This window comes from Lethenteron reissneri, chromosome 51 (assembly GCF_015708825.2).
Source record: "Lethenteron reissneri isolate LAM-NWPU_2019-01 chromosome 51, ASM1570882v1, whole genome shotgun sequence".
NCBI classification, from domain to species: Eukaryota; Metazoa; Chordata; class Hyperoartia; order Petromyzontiformes; family Petromyzontidae; genus Lethenteron; species Lethenteron reissneri.
This window is the reverse complement of record NC_083829.1, coordinates 12016899-12030003: the sequence shown is the minus strand read 5'-3', so window position 1 is coordinate 12030003 and position 13105 is coordinate 12016899. Positions and strand designations below refer to the sequence as shown.

The following is a 13105-nucleotide window of genomic DNA, read 5'->3' as shown; positions in this document are numbered from 1 at the left end:
TCTATAGCAACCCCCCGCTATAAGTTAAACACATTATGTATTGTTTCGCACGTACATTTCTGTTGAATTAGGGAACATACTTCCTTATAAGTTGCATTTTTCGCATGTGTTCTATAAAAAATATATGTGCACATTTTTTGCGCAATTTTTTAACTAGGAACGCGAGCAGTGAAACCTATTTTGCTGTGGAATGCTCTACTGTAAAGCACACAGCGCATACCACATCGAGAAGAGTCCTCCGTGTGCTACATGACAATGTGGTGGAGTCAGACAATGTGGTGTAATTGCTAGTGACGAGTTGTCACATAAGGATCTGATGGAGCTGGAACAACGAGCTGAGGGAGAGGCCGATGAAACGATACCTCCACCACAATCATCACCACCACCACCACCACCACGATGAATATGAACTGGCATTCACTACTACAAGGAGCTGTACCAAGAGAAGAGAAACAATTGTGTCCAGCTGTCTTTGGACAGATTTTTTTTACGTTCTGCAATTAAGCCAGAAGGTCCAGAAAAGAGGCCAGAGGAGAGCCAGCTTCCTCTGGTGCACTCTGCTCTAGCTCCAGCTTCATCGTCAGATGCAGGGGCACGTGACACTGCCACTTTATTTGTCTGTGTAACTCCACCACGTCTCACCCCAAGAGGTATCGATCAGCAAGCTCTTTAATAATCTCAGGTAAGTTGTATCCAATTATTTGTATTTAATAAAGTTAGAATGCATGTTAACTTATGACATGCATAATAATTTTTGTACACTTCATGATATTCAGTCACGTTTTTGTCATGAAAAGTCGGCTAGTAATGCAACCCCTTTGGGAAAATTAAGGTTTGTTTAAAGTATTTTTTAGTTATGTAGCATTTCCCAGGAATGCATTCCCTTACGTAAAACGGGGGATTCCTGTATTATCAAAACTTGTGCAGATAACTGGGATACAATTTGAACACAATACCAGTCCCAGGTCACGGTAGAAATCAATTTCTGCCATGTTTCTCCACCTTACTCTGCACGGGTCGTGGGGCTTGAATGGCCATGCTTCACCACACTGGTCTGTGTAGATTGGTTTGGGAGCATACAAATACAGTACGATGGATGTTGCTGCATTACTCGATGATACCCACGACATAGCCCTGCAGCAACTGCAACACTTGTTATACACGGTGGTGATTCACTTGAAAGAGTTGGGAAATGCTTGCCCATCATCAGTTAAGGCAATGATATATGAAGTGCAATGACCCTCCTCCAGAGCTGATACAGATTCGAAACTGTGTCACGCTTACCCCTGGCTTTGGCATGCGTTCATATTCCTTTTGAAGCAAATTCTTCTCATCTTGTAAACTGAGATATAAAACAAAACAGCACATCTCGTGAGAAATGCATTTAACATCTCCGTGTGTGTGTGTATGCATGTGTGTGTATGTATGTGTGTGTATGTGTGTGGGGCTAGTTGGAGGCAGTTGCCCTTAGACAACAGAGGAGTGCAGAGGAGCGATGCTCACAACAACGAGCGCAGTGCCGGGTGCCTAAAAGCACAGGTGGTGCATCTGCCAGTTAGCGCAGTCAGTCAACCCACGACCCTGGGTCTGTCCCATGATCTCCTGCCAGCGAGCCTTCAACACTTCGCGTGGCCTCAAAGTGCACCTAGCCTGGCACAAGTGCCGTGTTGACATCATCACCACTTAGTGGCCAATGGCGGCTGTTATTATTGTGGCTGGTGTAATAAATACCCATGAAGCCAACAGAAGAGACCACCTGACTAGCTTGACGAATGGTATGAACAAGTGCCGTGAGCAAGCACTTATTCAGGCCAGCATGGCACACAGGGTTATCACCTGTCTGGGTTTGACCCGAATAGTGTTTAAATTGGATCTGTGTTTGTGTGGCAGAAATTTCTTTGTACTGAGATTTAGTGGAACTGTGTTGAACTTTTTCATAAAACAGATCCAGAATGACTGAGAAAGCTGTCCAGGCTTGGATTATGGAAAAGGTGGCAACTGCCTTTGTCTCCCCTCTTTCAATATTCACACATCATCTGATTAAGATTCTCAAATCTGGGACAAGCAACATTAGTTATTAGTGACTGGGCTGAAACTTTCAATTAATTCATTTTGACAATCTGATGAAGATGGAGTGGCCACCTTGATTCAAACCCAGGATCTGTAGTGTCTTGGCTGATAGTGCAGCTGTGTGTGGGTCTCTGAGACCTCTGGATCTTGTAGTGCAGCTGAGTGTGGGTCTCCTCGCTCTGAGACAGGGCATTGTGGTGACGCAGCAGCTGGGAGCGGAGCCGCCCCACGTCCGTGCTCTGCCCGTCGGGGAAGGCGTCGGCACTCTCCAGCTGCCCCCTCTGGCCCTGCAGCTCCTCTGTGTAGCGCTTCGTCTCCCGGAGCAGCGCCTCCTCCGAGTCGCGGGTCCTGCGCCACGCGATTGCACGATAATATTTTTTCTATTTCGCTTATTTACCTAGTAAAGCCTAGCTGAGTCTCAAATTGTATGTTTGGTTTACGACATTGCCGGACAGCGAATCAGGAATTCATTAGCGGCGATCGATACGAAATCAAGACGCCAAGTTTACAAAAAACTCTTTGTAACTCTCAACCACTGATAACAAACTTCCGCATTCTCCGGTCATTGCTCAATGGGGAACAAAACGATGGTGTTGTACAGATGAAATCTGGGAATGCTGCAGGTCTTCATGGGATTCATCCAGAATTCATCAAGAAATTAGACGATGAGTGAGAATTTTTTTTGGCACTTTCCTCACCAACATCCACTCCTCAGACATGGTACCACAGGAGTGGAAAGCAGCTACGATTATAGACTTTCTTAAACCCGGCAAGGATGCATCGGATGCTAAAAACTAATGCACAATTTCCCTCCTCAGTGTCGGCTATAGCAAATGGAGTGACTCCTGCTTCAAAGGCCGAAGCCTACGTTTGAGGATATAGTTCCCGAGGAATAAGTCGGGTTCAGAACCGGGCGACATTGCTGCAATCAAGCATTTGCTTTAACGAGCTGCATTCAGACAGGCTTCGAAAGTCAGCTCAAAACAGCAACAGCCTTGATTGACCTCTTCACGGCACACGATACCACATGGCAGAAGGGTCTCCTGCTCAAGCTTGTGACAGCTTTACATCGCCGTCCACCAATCGGACTCATCACAGAAATAATGACTGACCTATGCTTCACCCTTGGTGAAGTTGCCAGCAAGCAATCCACGAGGTTTGAACAACAAACTTCCATGGGCATCTATTCTTGCCCCAGCGCTGTTCAATCTCGAGACCGGCAGCATTTTGGTGACATTCTCCAACAGGCTCAAGAACGCGGATGACATCGCGTTGGTAACCCAAGCCCGGACAATAGAGGACACTGGAAAAGTACTCGGTAAAGATGTAAAGCCCCTAGAAGCAAATTTCAAGAATTGGCGCTTCAAGTCAAATGTCTCCAAGCGCGATGTCTCCGTTTTCCTCCTGGACAAATGCCAAGCCACGAAAAATGTCAACTACTGTGGAACAACACCCCTAACACATGACCACCGACTGCCACCAGCCCAAATGAGCCAACAGGAAAAAAAACACAAGTGAGCATTATTCTGAAACGAGGGGAAGCCACGCCTGCACGTTAAAGATATCGACGCAAGCTCTGTTCCACGCCACAATGGGGTCGTACTGCGCTCCCGTGTGGAGTGCCGGCTCTCATGCAAACCTTGTCGATACCGAAATCAACACCCAAATGCGTATCATCAGCGGCATCCTGAAGTCCACTCCACTCCTGTGGCTTCCCGTGGCAGCGAATATCGCCCCAGCCAACATCCGATGTGATGCCGCGACGACCAGGGAGCACCACAAGGTGATGGACAACAACGCTCTGCCGCTTCAACAACACCTACAAGTTAACACGCAGACTTTCGCGACCAATAGTATTCATTATAAAGGATTCTGGTTAGATCCCGTGAACATAAATGTGTCATTAACCCACGACCACCGGACACAATCCTTATGAATTGACTGTCGGGTGGTGGGTTAATGACGTATTTATATTTACGCAATCTAACCCAAAAACCTATATTTTGACCACCTAAAAGAACCCCCACGCCATCGGCTGAAATGCAAAAAATATTTCTGGTTGCGTGCCTCTGCTCTAGCAGCCGAAAGTAAAAACATTGGCACTCACTGGACAAAATCGTGGGCGGCTATGGATGTGGCAAACAACAAAACCTCACAGAGGGTGTGACTGTGGAATAACCGTGCTTCTCACTCCAACAACCACTGTGGGCCTCACTACACTCGAACGCTGCGCGGGAGACGCACGTCCACCTTCCACAAACAGACGATCATCACAGAATCGCCAAACTGCAACCGTGGTGAAGTCCAAACCATCAAATGCTTCACCGACGAATGAACCGTCCATGTAACATCCTGGGCGGCGTCGCTGTGATCCAAAAAGCGTCGACTTCTGCCTCCTTCGATTGGTTTAAAAAAATTCAATATTCAACGAGAATGCAGTTCAAAAACATTGCTTTTCTATCCTGCCATTAGAAAAAAGAAGACTGCTAAGATGCGATGTTTACACACCGCGTCAGGTACTCCCTTGAGGCTGAGTCGACCTAGGAGAGGCCTAGGACTGGTTCAAATATGCGTCACTGGTGTTGCCCGTGAGTCGGAATAAAACTCTGGTGGCTGGATTTGTAGTGCAGCGCGCTAACCGCCAGACTCCCGCCCCCCACTGCGGTCACAGCAACACACTCACACCCACACTCATGACACTGCAAGGTCACAACACTGCACTTTCCACTGCCTCCCTCTCACTACTCCACTTTGCAATTCCCTCCCATCATCTCTTTTTCCCACGCTCTTATCACAATAACTTTGCTCAATCCCAGAAACGTTATTCCACACTTACGATTAGCACGGTTGGCTACGTACAGCGTTAAAGAAGTTCAACATACATACGTTACACGCTTATCTATTACAACTTTGATTGTGCTGTCGATTGCTGGCTGCTCGACGTGTTGGGCCTTTGGGCCCATGCTCAGCAACTGTAGATGTTTACAAAAACAAAACACACTGCAGGTCTTGTCATGCAGCTGCGGGCACTGTGGTTCTGTGACACCACTGGCTCGTTTAGTGCAAGCTGTGTGTGACGCTTCAATAGTATTCTTGCAAAAGTGTATATATATTAAGTCTGCCACAGTGTATTTCTCTGTCAATATGAGCGACCTTTATTCTGCAGGAACGCCACGTACAGCCTTTCAGACATTAAACGTTACAAACAGCAGTCGCTTTCAAGCACAGAGTGCGTAGCCCTTTGTCCCTTCTGGCAGTAACATGGCTTTCAATCAGCCAACATAAATATTTACAAATGTAAAAACAAAATTAACAGTGGTTTGTGGGAAATGCTGTATAGGGTTGTGGTCTGGCACTCTACATTTAGGGTCAATTTTCTCTAATTTTTTATTGTGATGTAGGCCTTAATAGACTGTTGGGGCAAGTGCTGTTAGCGAGCACCTATTAAGGCCGGCATGGCACACGAGGGGGTGGGTGGTCAGCACCATACCTGGCCACCTCGTCTCCCCACAATGCTGATGTTGACACACTGCACCAGGTACTCATTTAAGGCTGAGTCAACCGAGGTGAGGCCCAGGACCGGTTCGGTTAATTGCTACTGATGTTAACCACGGCTGGTAATCAAAACCATGTCGCCGGGTTCATAGCGCAGTTCGCTAATCACTACCGCCGCAGCTCCACACATACGTACACAGATACATGTACATTGCATGTGCACAGAAATAAAAAATTAAATAAGGCTGGAGTGGTTAGTGTATTGCATTATCAACGCAGGGACTAAAGTTGTGCAATCACTGGTGACGAGGAAATATGTTTTTTGTTATCGTGGACAATATGAGACACAGTGAGTCTCAAGGCTGTTTCAAGAGATAACTGCATTGGACTTATTTTTCAGAGTACCCAGAGGAAACCAATACAATTTAGGGATAACACTCAAAAGGTTTCACAAATGCATTCACAAACCAAATTGCTGTATTTCCATTGTCTAGACAGCTTATAGTTGGCTGGATTTGGGAATTTAGCAAATCTACACAATTCATCAACCCTTGATTCCACAGTCCTGGTACAGATTGACACACTATCAAATGGCTACACTTGAAAACCCATCACTTTGTGGTCTTATTTACATAATTGTGAAAGGCTGTTGTGATGAAACACTTAGTACCATTACATTTTAGAGTCACTTTACAAATAATTAACAATTGTACTCTGAGTGACCATTTAGATGCAGTTATGCATTTAAATGTAATTGGAGGTGGCCGGGTGGCTCAGAGGTCAGAGCACTGAGCTGGCACCACTGAGCACCTGGGTTCAAATCCATATTTCCACCGCCCGTTATTAACCCTAGTTCTCAATTGCAGTGAGTTGACAGTCCAAGCTCAGTCACCAAAGACTGCACCACAAAAAACTGTTAAACCTGTCTCTGCACACAATTAGGATACATTCTAGGTTTGACTGTGACGCGATAAACAATAGACTTGGTGTAGCAGCGTGGGTGGGGGGATGTGCTGCCTCCTTCTGTGTGGACCAGACAACATTTGGAGAGATCCGTGATATCCACTTCCGTGGGCTGTCCTGTAACACGAAGGGTCGCACTGCTCTGCAGGAGTTCCATTAGGGATCTTAGTCGTATGACGTGATGTAGAGATATATTGGGAAAAATAAATACGTTTTAATGTCGCTATGCATGTAAATACATACTATTGATGTGCCTCCCAATTTCAGATTAATCCAAAAAAATATTCCAATCAGGACTTTCAAAGGATCGGAATTTGTTTTGTTTTAATTATTCCGCATGGGAAGTCACACCACTAATATGATGTCACTTGTTATTTTTCCAAGAAAAATTGTGTCATGTGGTACCTAATGACTTCACTCTTGTGAGCTGAATTCGCACAAACATACAACACAATCTAAACGATTTGAAAATCTGAAAAGGATCCAAAAGTTAATTTTCAAAAATCGACAGCTGAAATCTTTCAAATATGAATCTCATCTCGACTACATTCTATGAAAGTATACAGATGTGAGAGGGTAGAAGGCTGCTTGTACACTCTTCCCTGATGTATGTTCTCATTCTCTGCGGAGATTGAAGTTTGTACCAGCTCAAGTGGATACAGGTCAGTCTTAGTGTAACCCGGTAACCAATGAACTTGACTCACAGTTTGAAAGATTCCTGCAAGCGGCTGTACAGCTCCTTGAGCTGGGCAACGCGTGCACCCGTGATCTGGCCTGCGTGAAACAGCTGACACACAAGCAGGACCAATACGGGATTAGGGTGTTCAACTGTGTATGTGATACTTTTGTTAACGTTTTACTTTAGTTTTTATACAAGCACAATCGATGGGGCTTTGTTTAGCTCTGACAATGGTCGTGATGACGATTCAACATTCCATGAGAGGGAGGCAGCCTCTCAGAATAAGAATACTTGGTGTTGTATCTGTGCCTCTGAGAAGTGGCATGCATTTCATCTACCCTGGAAGGATGACAAGACTGCGTTTATCACTGAAACATATTTAAACTTGCAATGTTCTAATTGTGAGACGTGAGCCCTGTTCACACATCTTTAAGTTTGTGTTGTACAGCCTGCGACACAGCCAATATTTGTATTTGCAAGATTATAATGACGCGTTTTTTTCTTCCTTTTGTCTTCCTTCCGATTAGCATGGTTATAAGGTGCAAAATAAGTCCAACATACATACATTTAACATTAGCTGACATTTACCTGATCGAGGCAGTGGAAGGCTGGGCTGGCAGACACCTCCACAAAGCTCTGCTGGAGAGAGGAGATGGGAGGTGGGCAAGGGAGGAAGGGTCCCCGAATTTCAACCGGTGCCAATGCATCCTCATAGTCCCCTTCATCTCCCTCCCATGCACCTTCCTCTCCCTCCTCCTCCTCCTCCTTCCCACTCCCCACCTCCACCCTCTCCTCATCTCTCTCTGATTTTTCCAGCTGCTCCGCATCTTCTGTTTCCTCCTCCTCTTCCTCCTCTTCTTCGTTCCACTCTCCATCATCTTCATGGTCACTGCTGCTCATCCTGAAGCTGTGTAAATACAAAACACAGGGAACACACATCCATGATACTCGTGTAATGAGCGACTTCCACGACACGTCGTGTAGAGGGTACTTCTTCTTTTATTACTCACACTGGGCACAACACAGGCCAACCTTATTCTTCTCACTCTGAGTACAACACTTAGATATTAACGTCTCTACTGGTTACACATAGCCGATCACTCGGCGTGGTCCCACCGCCCTCACTCAGCCACGCCGCTGGCTGGCGGCGCGACGATGATTACGATGGAAACCCCGCAGATCTTCCACGTGGCCGGACGACGGAGAGAGATGTCAGGACCCAAGAATCCACACACGAACCCCCGGGTCCGCTCCCCCTTATATCCCCCCAGGCATGGCTAGGCCCCGTCTGCGGCCACGCCCTCTCGTGGAACCTTCCAGCAGGTTCCCTGAGTATCTCGGCTCACTCCACCTGCTACCTTTGCCCCAGATACCTCTCCCTCTCCGATTGGGTACCCGTGCTTCCCTTTCCCAGCCAGCAGGTGTCATTATGTCATTACACTAGGGATGAAATGTGCGTTATCTGATAGAAAATAATATGACGTGGATTAAATTCTTATTTCTCTATTTTCCCCCTTGAAGTGTAATGCACTTGGTTCATCAATCTCCCAAGGAGTTATCTGTGTAAGTGATTCTGTATTTGTGGAATCATGTAGAAATCACTGAGAGCCAGGTCTATTTGGTATAGATTGCTTTTATATTCCAAGTATTTTATTATTTAATTGGTCTGAATTTTTCAGATTTCTGTATGTCTCTTTGCCAACACATGAATAAGAGTTTGCAATGAACGAGGTGCTGAAATGTGAAAATTGGTAATCCTTAAAAGAGGGGTACTTTAAACTTAACATTAACCCTTTGCCGGAGCATCCACTCTGTCACAGGTGTGCGAGGTAACGGACTTCTTCATTACCCCTCATATCCAGGAGTTCAAGCGCCATGAATGGAGAATATGCACCGAGAGCCCTCCATCTCAATTAGCAGAATACACGCAGCCTGGCATACAAACAAATGACCGGGAATGCTCCCGATCTTGCCAGAATCTCAGAAGCAGGCCTGAGCCAGAATGGTGCTTGTACGGGCGACCACCAAGTACAAAACAGGTGCTCTAGGTTTCTGCGAGGCTCCCTTGTCAGCAGATGGCATCCCACACTGACCAGGGTGGAGAAATATGTTCCAATAACTCCCATGACTCACATGGCATGAAGAGGTTCTCAACGAGCAGTGGATTGACAAAGAGCTGTACACGTGCATTCACCCACCTGTTGGACTACAACATGACCAGGTGGCGGCAGTACAGAAAGTAGGCCGGGAGTCTCTTTCCAGATTGTTTACGGTTGACTCTTGGGACACCGGTTTACTACTCCCTGGTGCAAAATAACGCACGCAGTGAGAAACACTGCAGGCGGTCCAGGTGGGAACCTTGCAAAAAGGGTCTTGAAACTCGACATTAAATGCAAACTTTCCTCCCATGTCCCGTCCGGGTTGGCTGTAGAAGAGAGCGTCACTGCTGGCCGTGTGTAAGAACCATGACAGGCACATGGGACAACTGAGCAAGAGTGCATGAGGACAGTTCTGTTTGGTTCAACGATAACAACCGTTGCCAAAACAATCACAAACTCGTGTCAAATTAAACAACTCAAGAGATGTAACAGATGTTCTGATGACGATTCAGTTAACTCGAGAACAGTTAAACATGGTACAGTAAATTGGTCTATTAATTTAGGACTATATTCTTGTCTGTGGCTGCCTTGTTTTTGCTTTACATAACTATGGCTGCAAGTCAGTAATGTGACATTATTTGCGAGAAGTCTCTTAACTCGCTTTTGTTATCAACAGCGTACATCACGGACTTGAATTACAACTTACAGCCCTTTTACCCACATTACAATAGACTGGATGACGGTAGAGATTTTCCCTTTGATGTTATGCCTGTTAATTTTATCCTACAGTTAACAACAAAAAACCCATTAAAAATCATGTTATAAACTTGAAAACAACGGGAGGACAGACTGTTTGACGCACTGTGTACACAGACGCTGGGTTTTTCTACCCTAGTAACAACAATACTAATTACATTGTAATGCTCGGAAGCCGGCAAAAAGAGGTAAAAGAGGTGGGGGGCCTTCAGGCGTCTCTGAGAACGAGAAGTGTGGATTGAATGCTGCAAATGTGCAGCGGGATGCAGCCGAGTGTTAGGATTGCTGCTATGTGATGTATGGTGCTGCTACGAACAAACAAAACACCTGGTTAGTCAGATGAAGGCCGGCACGGCACAAAGGGGGATGGGTGGCCAGCACCACCCCTGGCCGCCTTTGTCTCCCCAGGTACTCATTTGAGGCTTAGTCGACCCAACCTAAGGGAGGCCCATGGGTGGTTCAGACAATCGTCACTGGTGTTGCACTGCCGCTCCCGTCCGTATGTTACATGCACATGCCGAATTCTCTACACAGAAAGCAAATAGTGAGTCTGGGGAGAAGTATTGATTGAGGCCTTAAGGTTTATTACTTGTAAACATTGAGGTAGACAGTTCAAAAATCCACTTTATGGGGCTGGCGTTTGCTTCCTGTTCTTAACTGCACCGTTTAAAGACGCAATGGAGTGCCATTCGTATGACTGCTTAAACATCAATAGCCACAGTCCCGTCACAGTTTCCCACAACGTTCCACTTATAATACTGACACATACGCAGGACACGATTGTGTCAGTATTATACCAAGGCACAAGGCGCAGTCATTTTGTCAATCCACTGGCGCACGAGGGCCAGTTGGCTCTGCCTCGCCACGCTGCTCCGTGTGGGTTGGTGAAGGTGGGGGATCACAGCCGTGGGATAATTGAAATACCTCATGTGAACGATTGTGAAATATCGTGCTCTTTTTCTGCGTGAATTATGACTCATGAACCTCTTTGCCCCACGCGGATGCCCAGAATAAACACCTCATTTGCCACTCAAACACCATATATCTCCTGGCTTTGACATTCCTCAAAGACACCATTCACCACATCACAACATTAACAGGCCGCTGCGTAAATTTCTTTCATGAATGTAAAATTGACAGCCACAGTCGTGCGATTGTGGCCATGCAACTGTGGGCCGCAGAGTAAACCACCGTAGCCTGCGCTCCTTCAAAGGAGGACGAAGAGCAATAGTACCCAAACTCTCTCCTGATACCCTCTCATCACTGGCAGACATTGGCATTTAACTCCTGAACATGAAGATTTGTGTTACAGTCCAACAATGGATTTTGCTGCACGGCCCCATGATGACCACCAAGTAGCAATGCCCCGCAGTCGCCTATTGACGACCCTGGCGTGCATGGTGGTCACTCGTCACGTGCACTATCTCCAGGCGCGACATTCTGCTCAGATTCCATTCTCTGTCATGGTTGTGTTACACAAGAGCAACGTTTCTTCGTCGGCTGGGTATTACTCTATACAAGCATACCTCACTGGTGGAGGCTTGCATTGCACACGAGTTAATGTTTCAACAGTTAAAGCAAACAACAAAGTTAAGCAGTGAAAGAGGCTCTCTGCTCAAATAGGCAAATGAAACAGTGCTCATCTCTGTCAGCAACTCTGAGCTAGTGGCGAAAATTCCACATTACCACAACGGGAACCAGCCTCTACATCTAGATCGGTTCACCATCTGTTCATCTGTGACGAGAATATCCGGGCAGGTGACTCAGTGAGCAGTTTAGAAACCGTGCAGTCGCAAGTTCACGTCCCGGTTGGGGATTGACTCGGCCCATCACCCCTCCGTGGTCGATAAAAAAATAGCACCACTTTGTGGGGAAGTCAACAGTGGTTGTCCGAAAGAAAAACCCATCCCCACCATACGAATATGGGATGATTGACTTTCAGTGTCTTTTTGAACAGTCCATTAACACCTGTCGATAAAGGTACAACACCCTGCACCACAAGCCTGGCGGGGAGCCTGCCTCTGGCAACACAACCAGTGTTGAATTAACACAAAGTGGTTCTGATTGCATCTACCGGCTGGGTCGAAATCCATATGAATTTTAACTCACAACTTTTCCTTTGTGAGCAATGCACGTGTCTCTCAATTAATGTATTTCCAGTCTTAGGCATGGAGCGTATAAAGGTAATGTACATGGCAATACAATACGATGTCGATTTACCGTATACCGTGTCTTTATGTGACTCGACCTTGAAAAGGCATTTGACAGGGTCCCCCACGACCTCATCTGGCACTCGCTTCGATCCCATGGAGTCCCTGAAACCTACGTGCATTGGGTGCAACTCCTATACAAGAACGTCACCAGTGCAGTCAGGTGTGCAGTGGGCATATCACCGCCATTTCCCATCAGCGTTGGAGTGCACCAAGGATCGGCCCTGTCACCACTCCTGTTTATCCTGTGCATGGACACGATCACTGCCGACCTGCACACGCCCCTGCCATGGTCAATTCTCTACACAGATGACGTCCTTCCTCTCAGATGAAGAGAGAGAAGTGGAAAGACAAACGCGCCTGTGGAAGGAACGCTTGGACGAAAACGGGATGAGGTTCAACATCAAAAAGACGGAGTATATGGAGTGTGGCCCCAAAACCGACGGCACCATCAGCATTGACGGAGAAGATCTGAAGAAAGTGACGGACTTTAAGTACCTGGGCTCCACCATCAGCTCAGATGGTAGCATCACGACTGATGTGAGGTCACGAGTCAATGCGGCATGGATGAAGTGGAGGCAAGTCACCGGAGTCCTCTGTGATCGGAAAATGCCGGATAGGCTGAAGGAAAAAATTTACAAGACCATCGTCCGACCGGTGGTACTCTATGGATCCGAGTGCTGGTCAGCCACAACTGTACACGAACAAGCTCTCCACACCATGGAGATGAGGATGCTCAGATGGAGCCTCGGACTCACTCGATGGGATCGTGTCATGAACGAAGACGTTCGGAAGCGACTTGGTGTGGCCCCCATTGTGGACAAGATGCTTGA

General features: G+C 46.6%; 1 protein-coding gene across 1 annotated transcript in view; it reads right to left on the bottom strand.

Moving 5' to 3' along the window:
• Positions 1-13105, bottom strand: part of CCDC146 (coiled-coil domain containing 146) — a 40111-nt gene that overhangs the window by 15962 nt on the left and 11044 nt on the right. The window contains exons 2-5 of the mRNA XM_061572920.1: positions 7796-8114; positions 7233-7315; positions 2209-2418; positions 1285-1342 (exon numbers count right to left, since the gene is read on the bottom strand). Of these exons, the coding sequence (XP_061428904.1) occupies positions 1285-1342; positions 2209-2418; positions 7233-7315; positions 7796-8107 (663 nt within the window). The 5' untranslated portion in view covers positions 8108-8114. The remainder of the gene's footprint in view (positions 1-1284; positions 1343-2208; positions 2419-7232; positions 7316-7795; positions 8115-13105) is intronic.